Source organism: Ursus arctos, unplaced genomic scaffold, assembly GCF_023065955.2.
Source record: "Ursus arctos isolate Adak ecotype North America unplaced genomic scaffold, UrsArc2.0 scaffold_17, whole genome shotgun sequence".
NCBI classification, from domain to species: domain Eukaryota; kingdom Metazoa; phylum Chordata; class Mammalia; order Carnivora; family Ursidae; genus Ursus; species Ursus arctos.
Genome location: NW_026622841.1, coordinates 717523 through 738418, shown reverse-complemented (window position 1 = coordinate 738418; position 20896 = coordinate 717523). Strand labels below are relative to the sequence as shown.

The following is a 20896-nucleotide window of genomic DNA, read 5'->3' as shown; positions in this document are numbered from 1 at the left end:
AACCGCAGCACAAACCAGCAAGACCTGCAGGACGTGAGCACACGCTCCGCTCCCCGTGATGGCAGGATCCGCATCCCTTTCAAGGCCGTGGAAGGTTCTTCAGGGCATAAAACGAACAGGCACCTGGGGCCATCACAAAAGGAAGTGAGAGAGGGCTATGGAGGTGGGGTCCAGGCTTACGCGGGAGGTGATGAGGACCCTGCGCAGAAGGGGGCCGGGGAGTCAGAGGAAGGTTCTGGAGATTGGCTAAATACAGGTGGAAAGAGAGGACTCCCAGTCCTCGGTGGTGGGTACTGGGGACAGACACTGGTCCCTACATGGCCTCTCCAGTGTGGAGGGTGATGGTCATCAGGCACCACGCTGGGCAGTTTGGCTTTGACCCTGATGTCCTGGGCAAGTGTCCAGGGAAGGGAAGTGGACCAATTCATTGATGATTGAGGTTTGAGATCTGGTGGTGGTGCCCGGACTGAGTCGTCAGACTGCCTTTGGGCAGGGAGACCAAGAAAAGGCCTCTGCCCTGTCTCAGGGAAAGGGGGTGGATTGAAGAGATACTCTGCAAGTCAAAGCCCAGTGCAGAATCTCAGATTCTGAGTTCATGAGTCTCTAGGAATACCTGCCCTTGGAAGTCTGAATGTGCAGACACAGGTGTGTAATCAAAGGAACCTCTTTCTCCACTCCAGTGACAGCTGTTGAGATTTACCTGGACTGGCGTTTTTAAAAATCTCTGCAGTTTACTTACAAGTTAGTAAGCCCTCCATGGTTCTGATGTCTTAGTAACGCCCATCTCCACGCTCTGGCCAGATGTCCATTCCCCAAGCACACTTCCTGGCATCTCTGACCAGCCTGGGTGCAGCCTTCCTGCCGCTCAGTGGGTGCTGTCAGGAAGAACCCACACCTGCCTGTGGACCAGCCGGAGGACCCCTGTTCCTCCAGGAGGAAGCGCAGCCCTGCTCTGGCTGGGAAAGTGCATCCAGCAGGGACCCAGCACTCACTCTTCTCTCGGGATGTCGGAGGTGATACGGGGCGGGGGGGCAAACAGCAGCACCTCCTTGCCCAGCTGAGTAACAGGAGGACGGTGGGGGAGGCGGTGCTGGCTAGAACACGGGCCCAGGAGCCTCTGCCCGGGGCCGCCTGTGCCGAAGCTGCCCTGAGGATGGAGCCCCCGGGCCACTTGGGCCCGGAGGCCCAGCTGGTCTCCCCGGCGGGAGGACAGCAGCCGCCCGCAGGGCAGCTCGGGCAGGCCGAGCTCTGTGGGGTCCCCTGACCCTGGCCCGAACCACCCACATCACAGGGCCGCGTCTCCATAGCTCAGGCTTAAACACAAGACCCACGCAACGGGGATCGCCCGGGGCTCTAGAAAATATCGAGCAGGGGGGACGCCACTCCGGGGCGCTCCAGGAGGAAGGATTTGGCATCCAAAGGGACTTTGAAAATGGTGAGCTTCTCTGGGTGTATTCGCCCCAATAATCCGCAGAAACAACAGTAACCTAAAAATAGTCTTGTTTTCTGTCCTAAGCTCCTTTTAACTTCGTTAGTCATCACCAATCCTTAAAATAAAACCCGTGTAACGTCTCTCCTGGTAGCAGCTATAAACACACCCGAGAGGAGGCCGGGGACCCAGAGGGGCGGAAGGGGAGCGCAGGGGCCGCGGCCGCGGGACGGAGGCCGGTGGCCCCGCGGTGGCCGCAGGAGCCGCCCGAGGCGGACACGGGGGCGCGCTGGCCGCGGAGCTGCCGCCGCCTCCGGAGCTCCCTGCGCCCTGGCGCGCCGCCACCGTGGTCCCGGCAACGGCATTAAACACAGGGAAACAGACGGGGATTCCGTCACCGGGCGGGGGAATAAGGAGGGCATTGAGAGCAGACAGGAAAAGAGCTTTTCTGGATGCAGTGAAAATTATTTATTAAAGAGGGGGAGGAGGAGGGGAGGAGGAGGCGACGGAGGAGGGGGAGGAGGAAGAGGAGGGGGAGCAGAGGAGGAGGAAGAGGAAGAGATGAGGAAATGGAGGAGGAGGTGGAGGAAGAGGAGGGGAGGAGGGAGAGGAGGGTGGGGGAGGAGGAGGTAGAGGAAGCAGATGGGAGGAGGAAGGGGAGGAGGGAGAAGAGGAGGAGGGGGAGGAGCCCGTGGGCCAGGCGGGCTTCAGGTTCAGGAGGCCGGGCCGGGCGCGGCTGGAAGTGCGGGAGGGGCGGACAGGAGGGGATGGGAGTCACTCATTCTTTTACTACAACTTGCCTGACCTTCCTGCCCACCCGCCCCAGGTGCGGGGCCACTAGGACCCGCGGCAGCACCATCTTTGTAAAGGGCGGGGCGAGGGCGGGGCAAGGGCGGTGCTGCCCTGGCGCCCCCTGGCGGCCCCCCAAGCAGTATGCGCGCCCCTCCCCCTCCCAGCCTCCGGCATCCCGAAAGGGTCCCCCCGTTTCAGCATCCTCGTGGGGGTCCCCTGGCCTCGGGCATCCTGATGGGGTCCCCCCAACTTCAGCATCCTCGTGGGGTCTCCCTGGATCTCAGCGTCCTCGCGAGGTTCCTTCCCGCCCCAGCTATGGTATCCACCGGGGTCACCCTGTTCCTGGGCCTGGGGCACCAAGGCACCTGCCAGAGCCAGTTCATCGCGTGGGAGCAGGTCTACAGGTAGGGACACCTAGAAAGTGTCCTTACGGACCCCCAGACACCCGCGAGGGCGCGGCGGCCCCGCCCCTCCACGCCGCCTGGCCGAAGACGTGGGTGGAAAGAGGGATTTCAGTTCTGCCCCCCGCGTGCCGGATAACCCTATAGACGGTGGTGGTGACGCGGGAGCCGCTTCCGCTGGGCACCGTCCTAGTCCTATTATTAATACGGCACCGATTAGCCACCGTCCCCTGCCCCCGTTCCCCCCAGGCCCCGGGGCGTGGAGGCATTTGGGGCATCTACTGGCGTCCTGCAGGCCTCCTGGGTCCCCGCGGCAGACACAACTTTGCTTTTGGGGTTATTTGAAACCACATGAGGGTGTCGTGCAATAGATTTATGATTTTTGTACACCAGACGTTTTAACCGCCCTAGCGCTCCAACGCCTCGCATCCAAGGCCAACACGAAAATATGGTCCGGTTTCGGCAGCTGCGCCGAGCAGAGGCAGGAGGGTTTGAGAAGAAAGTGTAAAGTGAACCGACGGCTTTGGGGAGGCTTTCCCGAAACCAGCTCCCAGTCTCAGACCCCTCCCCCATCGGTTAGAAACCCCAAAGTCGCGCCTTAAAGTGCCCCTGGCCCTCCCAGGACCGGCCGGCCCGCGGCTGGGAGCCCGGCGGCGCTGCGCCCGCGGTTCTCCCCGACTTCCCCCCGCGAGCTCACGCAACAGGCAATCTGGGTCGCTCAGATATTTACAGAGTAAAAATGACAATAACTCCACGTCCCGGGACTGCCATACAATCTGTTAGTAATTTAGCGGGATGGGAATTTCCTTTCTCGGGCCTGCCAGTGGAAGCGCTTTTCCAAATTTCCACAGCAGGGGAAGCCTGCGATTTTACATAATGACTTCAGCATGCAGGGCTCTCTCGGGCCCCCCTCGTCTCCTGCTCCCTCCGCCCCCTCATTAAAGCAGAGTGTGACTCCCTTAGGACACGGGCCGGACCCCGGCGTCCGGGCCGGTTCTTTCTTCGGGTGCGCGGGGGTCGCACCCCGTGCGCCCCTACCCTCCGCGTGCGACCCCGCCGACCCCCGTGCGCCCCCGCCCTCCGCGTGCCCCCCTGGTTGCCCCCAGTGCGCCCCTGCCGCCTCTGGTGCGCCCCCGCCGGCACCGTGCGCCCCTGCCCGCCCCCCGTGTGCCCAGCGGGCCGGGTGAGCAGCGGCCCGGCGCGGGGAGGGCAGGAGCTCGGCGACTTGTCCTCCGGGCCCTGCGCCGGCTCGGGCGGGGGCGTGATGTCACGGCAGGGAGGGGGCGCGGGAGCGGCCCGGCCGGCGGGGAGGCGGGGGAGGTGTTTTCCAGCTTTAAAAAGGCAGGAGGCAGAGCGCGGCCCTGCGTCAGAGCGAGACTTAGAGGACTCCGAACTCGCCGGCACAGTCACCGCGCCGGATCCGGCGGCCGGGCGCGGGCACCGGGGCGCGGGAGCACACCTCCGAGCTCCCGCCACCCCGCCACCCCGCCACCCCGCCACCAAGCTCGGGTCCCAGGGCCGCAGCCGGGCCCGCCACGCGCGCACACGCCCCTCAATGACATTTCTCCGGGGCGGGCGGCGCTGAGCCGGGCCGGCGCGCGTCCGCTGGGGAAGAGGTCTGCCTTCCCGGGAGACCTGGCCGGGGCGGCGGCGCTGAGCGCCCGCTCCTCCCGCTCCTGCTCTCGCTCTTCCTGCTCCCCGCCGCCGCCGCCGCCGCGTGGATGCCAAGTACCAGTTTTCCAGTCCCTTCCAAGTTTCCACTCGGCCCTCCGGCTGCAGTCTGCGGGAGCGGAGAAACTTTGGGGCCCGCGCCGCCCTCCGGCGGCACCATGAAGTCGGCGGACGAAGGTAAGCCGGCGAGGCCGCCCCCCGCCGCGGACCCCCGCACCCCCAGCGCCGCGCCCCCCGGGGTCCCGGCCCGGGCGGGGCGAGCAGGCGCGGCCAGGGTCTGCCGCTGTGAAGGGCGCGGGCGGCGGGCGCGCGGCACAGATTGGGAAGCGGTGTCCCCCTGGTGTTTCCCCAGAGCAGCCCTGATTTCGAGCGCGCCTTCTTGCCAATAGGTGTCTCCTCTTCTCCAGCGCTGAGCGCAGCCTCGCGGCGTATCCGCTGCAGAAACTCAGTTCAAACGCAGGCGGTCTGGGGATCGGGCGAGGTTAGGGCCGTCACAACCACAAGAAACGCTTTGCGATGAAGTGAGGTTTCTTTGGGAAGGAAGCCTGGCCGGTTTCTTCCCCAGTGGGGCAAGGCCACCCCGTGGTTTAGGAGACCAGCCACACGACGGGAGGTGGGGGTCTGCGCCCCTCCCCGAGCCCGGCCGGTGGCGGAGTCTCTCCCCCCGCCCCAGCACTGTCAGGCTGGTGGCTCCACCGGCAGGACTAAAGGGCATCAGAGGCGCTGTCTGGATACAGCCCCTAATTGAAGCCATTTTGCAATCTCAAAGACGTTGAGTTCCAACCGCAGAAAGTGATTCAGGACAGTTTGCAAAGGACTCACAAGTTTCAAGCCGCTTGTTTATGGTCATAAAGGTGCATAAGTGTCTGTCCCGAAGCCACTCCTGACAGAGTCTCACGGAGTCCCTTCACCCCCCACCCACCTGGCCAAGCAGCCTGGCTCTCCTCTCCGGGGATGCTCCTGCAGGTGTCTGAAAACAGCCTCCGGAGGGGGCCACCAGCATCCTGGTTAGGGATCAGGAGAGCAAATGCGCCCAGAAACTGGGAGACAGCTTTCCAGATGCCTCATCAGTGCTGGAGAATTTTATTTAAATCACTTTAAGAAGCTGGCGAACGTGCCAGTGTGTAGCGAGGACGATTTTCCGAGGGCAGACATGCCTCCAGGGAGGAGCATCTCGGGCGTCATCCTGCTAAGGGCCCCCCTCGCCCTGGAGCGGCTCTCCTCAAAGACTGGCAGCTCCGAGAAGGTCCTTGTCTCTAACTGAGATGAGCCCCAGGTGGTACCCTCAATAAAAGAAGATCAGTGATCTCCTCCATATTCTGTATCAGTGAAGGAAGAGGTATATTTCTTACCATTTCATCCCAGTTTAGGAAATATCTAAATGTACGCATCGGGTAATATTTACGGGACAAGCTCTTGCTATTAGAACACTTTCTAAAAAGCGTGCTGAGGTTTTGGTCGTAACTTCTTGGACACATTTTTCAGTCTGTCCCCATATTTTTCAACATCGCTTTTAAAAAATGTGGGTCTTTCAAAGTTTAGATTTCTTGACGTGAACAGTTGGTGGTCCATCCTGCGACCATCTCTTCTCTTTTACAAGAAGAAAAAGCAACTGTGGGGTGCTGGTGATTCTTCCTGTTTCCTACTTCAGAAAGGGCATTTGAAAGGGCCTCTGCGGACGGGTGTAGGGCTAGGTGCAGTAATGGCTGTAAACGGCGAGTGTGGGGATGTTTTATAAGAGCTACCACGTTAGGCAACCAGAAAGTGCGATGGAGTCCTTCCGGGGCCCAGGCCGAGGGATGAGAGGCGCGCGGCTCCGGCAGGTCAGCGCCTGCCTGGCCAGGCGCTGGGGGACGTGATCCGTCCTCTCCCCAAGGCCCGTGTGAGAGTCTGCGCGATGCCCCAGCACTTCCCTCTAGTTTAACGAGCATCTGGGTTGGAGCTCATTAAGCGCTGTTGTTTCTGAAGGCCCTGTGCTTGTTTTTCCGCGTGGAGAATGCAGAGAAATGCAAGGCCTTGTAGGTAGCCACCCACCCACCCATTCCGAGGTTGCTCCACACAGAATGCCCCCGGGCTCTCCAGGGCAGAACAAAGCTTGCTCTGTTCTCCCGACACTTAACTTCGTGGCCTTGTTTCCTAATCCAGATTAGAAAAGGCCCTGGCGCTAGCGCCCTGCTCTATCACACCCAGTGCTGGAGCTCTGTGCGCCACGAACACCCGCAGCCACGGAGAGGAAGCGCCAAGCTAAACATTTCCATCGGGACAGGAGTGTCTGCTGAATTGGCAAATAGCTCCAAACCATTTACTAGTTGCGAGGCACAGCGGGGTGGGCGGGGGGGGGTGTTGCTGGTAAGAGGAGCACTTAGAAAACTGGCCTGCCCATCTGGCTACTTTGGTTGGGGATCCGAAACTAGGTGGGGGGCAGCTCAGCCTTAGGCAGAGCGGGACTGAGTCGCCATCCCCGTGGCCAGGTGGGAACTGGGTGGGCACCTGTGCATACGGAAGTGTGAACCCACTTTCTCTCAACCTTGAACAAAAAGCTTAGTCTCCGCCCGACAGGGCTGTTACTTACATGTAAATTTTTGGTGGGGATTAGAAGGTGGCTTCCGGGAAAACAACTGGAAAGAGAAAATGAAGTGTTCCTTCTCAACAGAAAGACTCCATTTGCCCAAAGGTCAGCAAAAAAAGCTACCTAAAACACAACAACCCTCCAACATGCATGGCAAAGTGAGGATTATTATTAGAAACAAAATCAGGCCAAAGTGAACCATAGTTTATCACTGGAGAAAACCAGCCATTTGAAAAGGGTCATGGGAGAGAAGCATGGGGGTGGGGGCCCGTGATTTGCAGGTTATTTGCTTCCGAAAAAGCAATCCCTGCAGGGCCAAAGGGCCTGCAGGGCCGAAGGGAGGGTGCCCGTTCCTTAGCAGTGGAGTTGCAGAGATGGACATCTGTGCCACCCTGCCTTCTCTCAACCTGAGTCCCCTCCAAGAGTGATTCTCAGTGTCCTATGAAGTTCCCTGCTATTCCAGACGTTGGATGGACGTGGTGAAGGCCCTGGGGACAGGCGGAAGGAACAGCTGGGAGAAACAACATAAGGCAAGCATGGTGCCCAGATGGGCCTTCGACTTCCGTTTGCTGCGGCCAGGCTGCCCTTGTGCTGGCCTTGGGTTCGGAGCCCCCTGCACGCAACCTCGGAAAGCTCTGCCATTAATGCGCGGACGCTAGGAGAGCGGTCTGTGTTTAAGAAGTTGCATGACTAAAGTGAGCAGTGTAACAACGCAGCGCCGGCGGCAGGTGGGCGCTGGCCTCGAAGGAGGGCACCGGAGCTCAAAGGGGCTGCTGCTGGCCGCCAGCGCGCGGGGGCCGTGGGCCGTCTGTGAGCAACGGCAGGGCTCCACAATGCAGAGGAGCGCGTTTCCAGTCCCTACGGGGAAACTCCCGTTTTCTTGGCACTTTCGGGTGATATGTTTAGCTGTGGGGGCTGGGAAATGGCACTCGGGCCGTTGTTTGTTCCAAGGGCAGAACAGCTTAGAAAGCAAGCCCGGCTGTCCAGGGGATTGCGTGTCCGCGCTCAGGCGCGCCGGCCTCTGGCAGGACGTGCATGTTGTAGACTCAGGCAGCAATCAAGACGCGCGAAATCCTCGCTCCAGAAGAGCCTGGCAGTTTGGGAGCTTTTCCCCCTAAACTTTTACGCAGATTCCGTAGGCTCGGGTGCGGTGGGCCCTGTCTTTGGAATCAGTCCCGATCTTTGCGCCACCTGGGGCCGCGCGGGTCTGCGGGGCGCGGGCGGGGGTCCTACCCGCCGGCTCTCGTCCTGTCCCCGGGCCGCCTGGGCGCGCGCCGGGGCGCACGTGGACCCCCGGGCGCGGGCGGGGGGCGGGGGACACGAGCGAGCCGCGTGCGCCCCGGCTGCCCGAAGAGTTTATTTAAAACTCGGAAGCCGGCGGCCGGGGAGCTGCTTGTTTATGTCAACCCGGAAACAGCGGGGGGGCGGGGGCGGGGGCGGGGGCGGGGGAGGGGCGCGGGCGGGAGTCACGTTACCCGGGGACGAGCGGCCCGGCGCCGGGCGCAGCCGAGCCCAGAACGGCACGACCACAGGTGCCCGCGGCCGGGGCTCCGACCCCGACCCCGACCCCGACCGACCCTGACCCGGGGCCCCGGCCCCTCATTGGGCCAGGACCCCGGCCCCCGCACCCCAGACCCAGACCTGACCCGGCCGGGGCCTTGACCCCAGACCCTGGACCCCGAGCCCCTCCGCGGAGCCCAACCCCGACCTGGCCCGTCCCAACATGACGGGGCTGGAGGAGGACCAGGAGTTCGACTTCGATTTCCTTTTCGAGTTTAACCAGAGCGACGAAGGCACCGCCGCTGCCCCAGGTGGGTCCGCGCGGGGCCTGGGGAGGGGGAGGGGTCACGGGCGAGGGGTGCAGGGCCGTCGGGTTGCTATGTTCCAGGGAGCAGGGCCGGAAGGTGCGCGACCCCCGGGGTGCAGGACCCCCAGGGTGCAGGGCCCTGGGCGTGCAGGACCCTGGGGGCGGCGGTGGTGCGGCATATGGAGGTGCAGGGCCCAGGGGGTGCAGAGGCGGAATCGCGGTTCCGACCTGCAGGATCAGGGGGTGCAGGGGCGTGGGGGGTGTCTGGGGTTGGGGTGCAGGGTGCAGAGCTGCAGGCCACCCCCCCTGCAGGGGGGTGCAGGGGTCTGGGCCTGGGGGTACAGGAACCAGGCAGGGGTGGCCTGGGGGGGTGCCCTGCCCCCAGGGCACTGGGGGACCTACTAAGAGGGATTGAGTGTAATGGGGAGTTGTGGGTGGCTGGGAAAGGCCAACGTTCAGGTTTGTTGCCCAGCGGCTGTAATATGGACTTGGGGGGGGGGGGCGCCTGGGTAGCGCAGTCGTTGAGCGTCTGCCTTCGGCTCAGGGCGTGATCCCGGCGTTCTGGGATCAAGCCCCTACCTCAGGCTCCTCCGCTGGGAGCCTGCTTCTTCCTCTCCCACTCCCCCTGCTTGTGTTCCCTCTCTCGCTGGCTGTCTCTCTCTCTGTCAAATAAATAAATAAAATCTTAAAAAATATATATGGACTTCGGGGTCACAGAGGTCAGGTCCCTGCCTCTGGGTCACTCGAGGGTGGGGTCTGTCCAGAGGTCCTGCTGGAGGGGTGTCTCCTCCAGGGTGCTTGCTAGTGCTGCTGACGCCAGGGGACACGAATGTCCAAGGCCCTGGACTTGGACACTGTCGAGGGACAGGTGGTGAGTGGCTGTGGCCAGAGGGCAGGGGGCCACAGAGCCCCTCCAGACCTGTCCCTGAGCAACCTCCCTCCCCTGGCCCTCCCAGAAGCAGCGTCTAGGGGAACCAGCCCTCAGGGGCTCAGACAGAGCCTTCGTCTCTTTCATTTTCTCTTCTCGGCAAAAATGAAGGTTTCAGCTAAAGAACAAAAATACACGAAACCCCCAGCCTTCTGGAGTAGAGGAGTAAGGGCACGAGCTACTGAATAATCCCAGCCGGCTCGGAGGCCTCGGTGTCTGCGGGGGTGGGCTGGCGGGGAGACCCCAGCGCCGCCCCCCTTTCTGTCCTGCCCACGTGGCGGAGAAGCGAGGAAGCTGACCGCGGCACACTTGGCTCGCACACCACGGCATCGCTGTGATGATTGTATAATATTTTCCATGTCGTTCACCGCCCCTCTTTTAAAATCTGTAACGTCCTGTTCATTTTTAAAAAATAAACGTTCCAGCCAGGCAGAGGCTGCCTGAACTTTGTTATCCGTACCCCGTCTTCGTCTTCGGCGGCTGTGGGTCCCCAGGCCTCCGGGGTCGGCGAGAGCCAAGGCAGTTGTCTGGGAGAGATTGGGATGGAAGTGGAGAAATGGTCCCTGAGGCCTTCTTGCTTTCCTGCCTGGGTCCGGCTGCCTGCACGGCTCCTCAGGAGCGTCCATCAGAAGATTTTCATCCCCGTGTCAGTCCTCTTAGCAAGCGTCTGTAGTGAGAGATGTGCGGTCAAAGTGTGGGTCGTGCTTGTGTGACCTCTGTATTGTGTGACCGTCTGGACAGGCCTCCCTCTGCTGGGCCCCGTGGGTCCCTGGGACCGTTCCTGCGTCCTCAGGCTTGCTGCCGTGCTGGCGTGCACAGAGCGCAGCTCTCTGTGGCTTCTCTGACTAGGGGCTCCCAGAGGCAGGGAGGGCCTCACCGCCGCCTTGTGCCTCCCAGAATGTCTGCTCCAAACTGACTGACTGGGAGCCAGTAACATTCTTAAGGCTGCTTTTAATCATCTCAGCCTAGTCGGTGCCCCATCCCCAGGCTCCCAGGGGAGCTCAGTCCAGGGAAAGCCTCCTGCAGAAAGGCCTCCAGGGTGTGAGCACCTGGGGCCCAGCATTCACCAGGCTCTGGGGGAAGGGAGGCCTTGGACAACTTGGAGGCAGCTCTGGGCAGAGGAGGCCAGGCAGAGAAAGAAAGGACTCTTTCTCCTCGTGTGGTAGAACTTGCTAGAAAACGTTCATTTTTTTGACATATTTTTGTGAGCGGTATTCATTTTTATTAAGATTATTTCCTAAGAGCAGTTTTGGGTTCACCGCAGAAGCGGGAGGAAGGTCGAGTGTTCTCCCCTAGACCCCTGCCCTGACACAGCTCAGCTGCCCAGTCATTTAACACCTGCCCAGAGAGGGGCACCTGTTACTGCACCGACCTTCATGGACACGCCATTCTCACCCATAGTCCACAGCGGACACTAGGGCTAGAAATGCCCCGCGCTTGGCCTCTGCGTCCCTCCTTCCCCCCCCAGCTCCCGGCCCCCACGGTCTGTACCGTCTCCATGGTTCTGCCTTTTCCAGAACGTCTGAGGGCTGGAATCACACAGGACGTCGCCTTTTCCGGCGGGCTTCTTGCACTTGGCGATGCGCACTCCAGTTTCTCTGTCGTTTCCGTGGCTTGTCGCTCATTTCTGTTTGGTGCTGAGCAATAGCCCGCTGTCTGGATGGACCACGGCGCACGGCTCCATCACCTACTGATGGACGTCTGTGGTTGCATCCGGGTTTTGGCAATTATTAGCAATGTCCTTTCTTTTTGTTTTTATTCGTTATAGTATTGTAATTACTAAACATTAAATTAATTATCACGTTGCTGTGTTGTTACATTAAATTCTCTAGCCCTTAATGGATGATAGAAACGGCTTCTCATTATTTCTGGAATGAGTCTGGATATAAATAAGTGAACGGGTGACTCCCATGGCGTTGGGCCGTGAAGCAAGGTAACACAGCCTCATACAGCACACACGGGGACCGGCGCTCTGTCTAAGGACCCGGGAGTGGCCGTGCCCACTGGTGTCTGTCACGGCTCCTCCAGGGCTGTGAGTGGCGTCCACCACCACGCACGCGGTCACTCCCATCACTGCGTGCCCCCCTTGGGCCTGTGGCGCCCACAGGGGTCGTGTCTTCCCCGTGCTTCAGAGATTGGAGTCCTTTCTTTCCACGGCGCTCGGCAGGCGCAAGTAGTAACCATTAGTTGAGAGAAAGAAAAGAGGATTTTTGAAATAATTTGCCCCAGGGCTGGGCAAGAGTGTCGTTTGCACTCCCAGGGCCTCCTCAAGTCCCTGAGGCCACTGGCCCCGTCCCCCGCGGGCAGGAGGCTGGCTGGGCGGAGGGCGTCCCTCCGGAGAGGAGGGGGCGAGGAGGCCCGTCCCTTCGGTCTCAGGAAGTGGCTGCCTCCTGTGGGCTGGGAGGCGGGCGTGGCCCTGCTTCCCACCCGGGCTCCTGTGTTCCGAGTTATTTTGGCCCCAAAGCTGCCAGTGTTGTTGCCCTGGCAACTTGGGAGGAAGTTGGCCAGGCCTCTGGGTCGGAGCTGGAGTGTCCCCAGCAGACAGGCCACCTCGCGCCCTGAAGCGGCAGGTCTGCAGTGGGCACCACGGGCGGCCCCTCGCGGTTCACGTAGACAGGGGACGTCTCTGGAGGGACCTTCATTCCTGAGTCCCTGCTCAGCAGTGTGACGATGATGGGAGGAGACCCGGGGTCTCTGGTGCTGGGGGCTCGGGGAGGGTGGGCCCTGCCCCCAAGCGGGGGTCTCGGGGCGTGCCGTCTGCTTGCGGGACAGGCGTCTGTGTGCGTCGTGTGGGCAGCGCACCCTCTACAGTTTGTCCCGGAGTTCCGATGATGCTCTGGTGATCTGTGTCTTCATCAGAGGAACGTGGCAGCTGGTGACAAATAACTCGGATGTTTTTTGATTCCTTAAAAACAGGGAATGAGAAGGTGGAGGCCTGAGGTAACGAGATGTGTGCAGAGGTGCCGTTAGGGTGCCCCGTGAGCTCTGATGTGGGGGGTGCCGTCAGGGCACCTCCGCGAGGGGCAGTGGGGGGGCGCCGTCAGGGCACCCCTGCGAGGTGTGGTGCGCGGGGGCACCGGGCTGGACCGAGGCCGGGACGGAAGGCGCGGTGCGCTTGTGTCTGGAAGCCGCGGTAGCGTGTGCTGCCGTGATGGGGCCATTCTCCTGGCCTGAGAGAGCTTGCTCCCGGCAGGTTGTTGAGCCCCCGGTGGCTCCCCGTGTTCTGTGTGTCCCCACAGTGGCCCTGGCCACTGACGTACACCTCCGCGTGCTCCGCATCAGCAGCGCCCGGCAGCAGGCTCTGGGCAGGAGTGTGCTTCGGTTTTGTGTTGTTTTGTTTCCACTACCTGGGAAATTCTCACCCCACTGCCTGGTAGCCGTGTGGTTTCCCTGGTGGGGACGTCCACTCGGGCGTCCTGGAGGACAGGACCCTGTGCCCCAGCTGCTCGGGACATCCAGCTTCGTGTCCTGCGTGCGGGTCAACCCCAGCAGGTGCCAGAGGGGAGAAGCAGGGCCGGGGCATCTCGGTTTGTGGGAGATGAGGGGAGCCGCGAGGGCCCGCGGAGGGCAGGTGCCGGGCGACGAGCCCCAGTAATGCCCAGACGCTGTTTGGTTCGGGAGAAGGGACGTGGATACACCTTTTTGGTGGTGGATCAGGAATGACAAAATTGTCTGGTTCTGAAATAAATTCTTTCTCCGCATGAGACGAAACCCTTCTGACAACTCTGGTGTGGGTTTGCCGAGCGCTGGACCAGTCTGGCCACAGCAGGCATCCTCCACCCACCCTGGTGTCCGGCCCCGTGTCCCCAGGGCACCTTGCCCGGGGCTTTGTGACTCCAGGGTGGACGTGTGAGAACCAGGAGGCAGGGGCCGGTCGCGTCTTCCAAGGACGAGCCACACTTTTACTCCCGGTTAGCGCGGTGAACCGTTCCGAATACACTCTGCAGGATCCGTGCGTGAGCTGGGGTGGTTTCTTTCATGCTCACCTGCGCTGTAACTTAATGAATGCTCCTTGGCAGACAGCCAGGCTCCGAAGACGTCGGCAGAACGTGACCCTGATGGGTGCCGAGCGCATCAGTGGCTCCCGAGGTGAAGTGAATCAGCCGAAAGTCTCGGGATTGTTCAGAAGGTCCCTGGAAGTGTTTTCATTCCGTGTAAATGTAATCCTTTGAATAGTGAAGTAATTCGGATTTGAATACGGTTTAGGTGGGTAGTGAAAGCAAGCAGGTGGGAGGGAGGAGGGAGGGGCAGGGCGAGCCGCCTCCTGCGGCGCAGGGGGGCGAGCTGGGACCTCCCCCTTGCATGTGTGTCTGTTCTAGGAGAGAGACCTTGACTGTCCAGCAGCCCCCAGCTCCTCGGTTGAGCGTTCCTGATGGAGTTCAGGCATTTAAGGGTTTCATTTTGCAATTTGTTCGATTAGGGAAAAGTCACGCTTTAGGTGAATCTTTTTTTTTTTTAAATAAAAGCTTTGTTTTTTTCTTTTCTCATTGAATTATGATTATTGACAGACTGGTTCACATAAAGGCCGCTCTTAGGATGTTCTGAGAGTCGGGGGGCCCTTCCTGCCCTACACCCCTTGTCTTCCGGGCCCTAGAGAACACTGTGCTCACACACGCTGGTCAGACCCGCCTCACTCTGCCATTTCACCCAGAACCCCCAGTGCCCCCCCACGCCCCCACCGCCCTGTGCAGTTGGACCCTCAGGGCTCCAGGCACCCAGGAGCAGGGGCTGAGTCCCGCGGGCAGCTGGTGGGGAACCCCCAGACCTGCTCTTCTGATTGCTAGGATTTGTTTTTTAAATCTTGGGATTACCTTCCTGCCAATAAATGTTAGTGCAACCGTGCGCTCAGCTCTCTCTCTCCCTCAGACTGATTTTAAATTTTTTTACGAGCCTTTACTCCCAATGGGGGACTCAAACTCACAACCCCAAGACCAAGAGTTGTACCCTCTTCTAGCTGAGCCAGCCAGACGCCCCATCTCTTAAAATAAATTGTAGACACCCGTGATACTCTTTTAACTGGGGCAAGAAACGTGGGGATTGGTCCATTAAACCTCGCTGGAGGTCCAGACAACCTGAGAGAGTCCTGGGAGCTGGGGAGGCCTGGGGGCCCATCGCAGAGGCATCACGGACTCCTCGCGGGCGTGCCTTCATGACACTCGTTGATACTCACGACGACCTCTAATATTCCCCGTCAACCTCGTGCCGCGTGCTTTGTCCACTGTACTTGGTGGTTTCTCTTCAACATGGAAACACATTCTTCGCCAGATGCGAGGTCCTCGTGCCTCACAGAGGTACAGGGGCTCGAACGCAGGGCCCACATTGAGTGTGTTCACGCCAGCTGGGGGTGGGCCAGGGCCTGGGGGGGCCTCGTCTGTCTGGGAGGGTCTGGCGAGGTTGTCCCCGTCGTTAGGACGTTGCTGCCTCGAGGTCAGAGTTCCTCAGGGGGCAGGCAGGCTGCACACTTCATAGCTGCTGCTCAGGGACCCCTCCAGAGAAGGCACAGCCCCTCGTGCCTGTGGGCTCTTTGGGGCCCCCCCGGGGTGTTTCATCCACCCCGAAAAGCCGAAGGGGAGCTGAGCCCACAGCAGAGTGGCGTGGTGGTTCTCTCTCGGTGGGCCCAGCACGGCGTGATGGCCGTGCTGGCGGAGGTGATGTCCGGGTGTGCTGGGGGCAGACAGAGCAGGAGGGGCTGGGCTGGGACGTCGGCAGACCCCGCACTCACCCAGGTGCAGGAGGAGCTGGCGATGGCCAGAAAGCTATGTGCCGCCTGCACGGGCGGCTGTCGGAAACGCGTGTGTTCCAGACGCCTGCACACATGGCGGCCCAGAAGGCGGGGGTCTGTGGCCCGTCGTGAGCCAGATGCCAGGGACGGAGGGAGGCGGACATCTCTTTAATTCAGGCCTAATTATATGCCAGACATAATAAAGTTATCTGCTGAAGTCTCCATCCTAAAATGCCTGCTCTCTGCGTGTGTAGAATGAACTCCCACTCGCATTATTAATATTCTCAGCATTGGTCACTTGATAAGAATGATTGTCACGTGATGACAGATGCGTCGCCCTCACCCAGCCTGCCGCGCCCTGCGCCGGTCAGACCGTGAGCCGTAGCCGTACGTACGCGCGTGTGCCCGTGTGTGTGCGGAGCCCGCGTGAAGACACGTGTGCTCGTGCGTGTCTGAAGCACACACGTGGAGATGCGTGTGTGTGTGAAAATACACGTATGTACAATACGTGCACATAGTGCACTAACGTGCTCGTGGCTGGAAATGAGTAACTTTTGGTGCAGGTGAATCTCTCGGACGCCTTTCACTGAGGGAATGGTGATTAGCGTTCAGGCCCCTGCAGCTCCTGATAAGTCCTGCGCTGGGCAGGCCCTCCCGAGGATCAGCCTGCCTTCCGCGGGGCTTGCTTGCCCCGTCTCCCCTCCCCCGTACCCCCCCCCCCCGCTGCCGGGGGGACCCCCCTGGACGACGTCCCATCAGGCACCTGTGCGGTAGCCGACTGGGCCAGTGCGGGGGTGGGGAACTGTTGAGGGCAGATGTGCTGGGGGCCCCCCCGCAGCCGCTGCACCACCTCTTCCTGAGGAAACTTGACCTTCTCTGCAAAGTGCCTTTCCTGGGTTTTTAACTCCTTGTTTGATTTTTACAAAGATTGTAATTTTAAACTTTTGATGGCAGTGTTTGTGTTCAGGCTGTCAGCGAGCGTGTGAGGGTGTGATGGGGATGCCGCGAGTGTCGTTGAGCATGGGACACAGTCCCAGGGCTGGCAGCACAGGAGCCGGTGGTGGGAGGCCCAGCGCCCCGCCTCCTGCCCTGCGGAAACCAGGGCCTGGTCCTTTCCTCGCGCTCCGTGTCGGGGGTCCTGCTCGCCCATGGTCCGTGGGAGCAGACTGGGGGGGACCGCGACTGGAGACGGGCAGCTGGGTCTCTGCGGGCGTGAGCTCCAGGGCTCGTGCATTCACAGCGGTCCTGAGGGGACCCCTTCCTGGCCCTTGAAGCTCTCCCTGGGCAGGGCTCTCTCCCCCAGGGCGTTCTGGTGTCTGGCAGAGCATCTGGAATGCTGATGCTGTCTTGGGAAGGGGGCGGTCCTGTGCGCTCTCCCAGGCCACCTGTGAGGCTCCTGGCTTCTCACCAGGCTTCCTGGAGGAAGAAAGGCGTTTGGGGAATAGCAGACAGTTCCTGGGGGGCTTTCCGAGCAGTGGAAGCAAGGACTGTGAGAGCCTGATGGCCAGAAGTGGTGGAAGGGCTCCTTCTGGCGATAAGTGCTAGCAGACGCAGACGCCCGCCTGTTTGGGGCGCTAGACTCGCTTCTGTCAGTCAGCACAGTGGGGTTTGAACCAGCGCTCCAAGACCCTTCATTTCCATGGTCGGTCTGTGTGGGTTTCTGGTCACAGCGCTGCGGAAGGGCGCCCTGTCACGGAACCACGTCCCTTCAGGGCAGTGCGCTAACCCAGGGCCGGTGTCCGGTTTCCATGTGCGCGTCCATTATTTAGAGACCCGGAATACGCCTCTCTCGGTGCTCAGTAATGAGGTGCCAAGATGTTGTCAAATGTCTTTTCAAATAGGAAATCCAGAAATGTGGCTTTTCTGTTAAAAATTACTAATTACACTAGTAATGATTTTATAAAATATAGTTTATTGAGGTTATAATTAACATATAATGATTCTTAAATCTAGCTGTGTATTAATATCCTCTGCTCTTTTTTCCCCCTGAAACAGGGATTCCTAGGCCCTGAACTACTGTCAGAATTTACATGAGAGAGACCCCAGAATCTATGTTTCTGTCTGATCCTCGAGGTGTTTTCTTTGTAGCTACTGGTTAAGGCAACTTGACCGTGATTAGCTTATTAAATCTCTTTAAACGTCCAGGTTCCTATAGCTAAAGTTCACCCGTCCCCCCACTCACCCACCCACCCGCCCATCCACCAGTCCATCCCTCTGTTTAACAAATTGGGGAACTTTGACGTGCCAGGCACAGTCTTAGGCTCTGAAGACAGCCACGAAGTAAAGTAAACTGAGGCAGGCAGGGGTTCCTGCCCTCACAGAACTTGCTTTCTCCGGGTGAGAGAGATGATGGACAAGATGATGCTAAGTGTTGAGGAAGAGATCAGCTGGGGAGGATGACGTGGCTGTTGGGTTGGGGACTGAAACCTGGGAAGGCTGGGGAGGGCGGTGTTTGAGGGAAGAGCAGAGGGAAGGAGGGAGGGGGTGTCTCTGTAGAGGCAGGACCCTTGGGGCAGAGGGAAGCCCGCGGAACCCGAGGGTGGTGTGAGGGGCAGTGGGTGCCCTCATGCTGGAGAGCGGAGAAGGGAGGGTGGCCCCGGGCCTTGTGGGCCAGGAGGGAGCCCTTGGAGCAGCACTGAGTGGCGTTTCAGCGGAAGTGTCCTGGGCTCCAGGCCTGGGCGTGCGTGGTGCCGATGGGCTCACTAGCTGTGGGTGTGTTTTCTGGTGACGACTGGCCCCTCACGCCATCTTCCTTTCTGTCCCTTTCCAGAGCACTATAGTTATGCACCCTCTAGCATCAGCTCGGCTCTGCCTCCCGGCTCGGCTCACCCCTCGCTGCCGGCGCCGTGCCACGACCTGCAGACCTCGGCCCCGGGCATGCCGGCCGCGGCGGCAAGTCAGCCCCCGGGCTACGGTGGGCCGGTGGACAGCGGGCCCTCGAGCTACTTCCTCCCCTCCAGCCACATCAGGCCCAACGGAGCCCCCGCCCTAGAGAGCCCTCGCATCGAGATCACCTCATACATGGGGCTGCACCACGGTAACAACCAGTTTTTCCATGATGTGGAGGTGGAAGAAGTCCTTCCCAGCTCCAAGCGGCCCCCGTCCACGGCCACCCTGAATCTGCCCAACCTGGAGGCCTACCGAGACCCATCCTGCCTGAGCCCGGCCAGCAGCCTGTCCTCCCGCAGCTGCAACTCTGAGGCCTCATCCTACGAGTCCAACTTCTCGTACCCCTACGCTTCCCCACAGACGTCCCCGTGGCAGTCGCCCTGTGTGTCCCCCAAGACCACGGACCCCGAGGAGGGCTTCCCCCGTGGCCTGGGGGCCTGCGGCCTGCTCGGCTCCCCCAGACACTCGCCCTCCACCTCACCCCGCACGAGCGTCACGGAGGAGAGCTGGCTGGGGGCCCGCACATCCCGGCCCTCATCTCCCTGCAACAAGAGGAAATACGGCCTCAACGGCCGGCAGCTGTCCTGCTCCCCGCACCACTCGCCCACGCCATCCCCACGCAGCTCGCCGCGGGTCAGTGTCACCGACGACACCTGGCTGGGCAACAGCACACAGTATACCAGCTCCGCCATCGTGGCCGCCATCAACGCCCTCAGCACCGACAGCAGCCTGGAGCTGGACGGTGTCCCCATGAAGGCGCGCAAGACCACCCTGGACCACTGTCCCTCGGTGGCACTCAAGGTGGAGCCAGCCGGCGAGGACCTGGGGACCACGCCGCCCACGTCCGAGTTCCTGCCCGAAGAGTTCCCGTCCTTCCAGCACATCCGGAAGGGTGCCTTCTGCGACCAGTACCTGTCGGTGCCGCAGCACCCATACCAGTGGGCCAGGCCCCGGTCCCCGACATCCTACACCAGGTGAGCGTGGCGAGGCCGTGGCGAGGCTGTGGGCCGTGGGGCTGGGTTCTCGTGGCCTGGGGGCGGAGGTCCAGATGCAGGCGCTCGCGGGGCTGCTTCCTCCCGATTCCTCCCCAGCTTCGGGCACGGTGTGGAGTGTTGGCCTCCCCTGTTTGAGAAACACCCTTCCATCACTGCCTCAGCGCCATGCGGTGTTCTCCCCGCCTGGGCCTATCTTCAAACCCCCCTTTTTACGAGGACACCCTAAAGACCTTGTCTGCGCTGAGTAACCTCCTTCAAGGTCCCGTGTCCAAATCAGGCCGCATTCTGAGGTGCGGGGGGTTAGGGTTCCAGCACGTGAATTCTGGTGGGGGCAAGTCAGCCCATAACAAGGGCTTGCGCACACGTGCACTCAGGTTTTTGGTTTTTTTTTTTTTTAATAAAACCAAATGATCCCTCTCCTGTTTGTGTGTTCGCCTCTGCCGCTCACCCACTTTCTTTCTCCCGCCTAATTGCTGTCACCGCACGGGTGCAGATGGGGCCTCGGCTCAGCAATTCCCCAGGGCGGCGAGCCCCGCTCCCCGCAGTCGGCCCTGCCCGCGTTTGGAGAACAACATGCCGCCTCGTCCCAGGAGACGGGCGCCTGCTCCCCGGCAGTCTGGCGACGGAGAGCTCAAGCGTGCTCCCAGCACCGCGGACTGGGTTGTTGATTTTTCTTTCTCGCGGTGTGCAGGCTGCCGCCACTCCACTGGGTCCACTTACTCAGCGCACTGTTTTTATTTTTAACTAAACAGCTTTCCCAACAGGTGGGCCACTAATGATCCCTGGCAGAGTGCTTTCTGCTCCAGGATTTTTATCAGGCATGAAACGTGCCTCCCCTCGCGGGGTGCGTCCCCCTGCCCCCCCCGGGAAGCACGCGCAGCCGCACACATGCTTCTGCACGTGGTACCGGGTATCCTGGGCTTGGCGTTGGGTTCTTCCCGTCCCTTTTTCTTTGGAGGGCCTTCTGGAAGCAGCACTGGGGAGAGGGATCCGCGGGTTCCAGCCGTGTGCACCATGCAGGAGGGAAAGCCAGTCGGCAGGGTGACTCGATACCAAATTTGCTGGGCTCTGCTCAGAGCCTTTTTCCACAGTGAGAGCCTGTGACTCGGGGGTCATTGGGTTGTAGGTTCTGGGCAAACCCAGATAAACCTTCTGAAAGTTTGTGGCAAAAACCCAATGTGAGACTGACAGTTTCTAGAGCAGTCAGACAGTGAACGCCACCTTTCTAGCGGCATGACATGTAGACTAGGAGTCCGTTAAGAGGAAACAAGAAAGCGAAGATCACCCTGGTTTCTGTTGACCTGCATTAGGATGTGTCCACATTTCTATCCCAACTTACGCTTTTGTACCCCACAGCTCGAGAGACTGGTATAGTCACAGGTCTCATCCGAACAAACATATCTCAGCACCTGGCTTTCCGTCATGAACGTGGGAATTTAAAAAAACCTGTTTGGAAGCATTAAAAAATTTTTAAGAACAGTTTATGCCCACTGTACTTTTTTCATAATTTTTCAGTAAAAGTACGAATATCTCGAAGCTAACTATCTCAAGCACAGAGGCTCACATGGTGCTGTTCACTACCACCTGCGTTTTCATGGCCCATGAAGGCCGTAGGCACTCGTCACGGGCCCTCACTGGACTCTCGCGGTCAAGACCACAGGCGGTAAGCGTGGCACGGGGACACGTGGCCACG

General features: G+C 60.4%; 1 protein-coding gene across 4 annotated transcripts in view; it reads left to right on the top strand.

The window, feature by feature from the left end:
* Positions 1 to 4007: 4007 nt before the first annotated feature.
* Positions 4008 to 20896, top strand: part of NFATC1 (nuclear factor of activated T cells 1) — a 103126-nt gene continuing 86237 nt past the window's right edge. For 2 of the 4 annotated variants that reach the window (XM_048218529.2, XM_026496512.4), the window contains exons 1-2: positions 8345 to 8673; positions 18090 to 19182. In XM_048218529.2, coding sequence (XP_048074486.1) covers positions 8586 to 8673; positions 18090 to 19182 — 1181 coding nt within the window. In that variant the 5' untranslated portion in view covers positions 8345 to 8585. Of the gene's footprint in view, positions 4471 to 8344; positions 8674 to 18089; positions 19183 to 20896 lie in introns of those variants that run through there. The other 2 variants (XM_026496511.4, XM_026496514.4) reach the window with 2 other exon arrangements.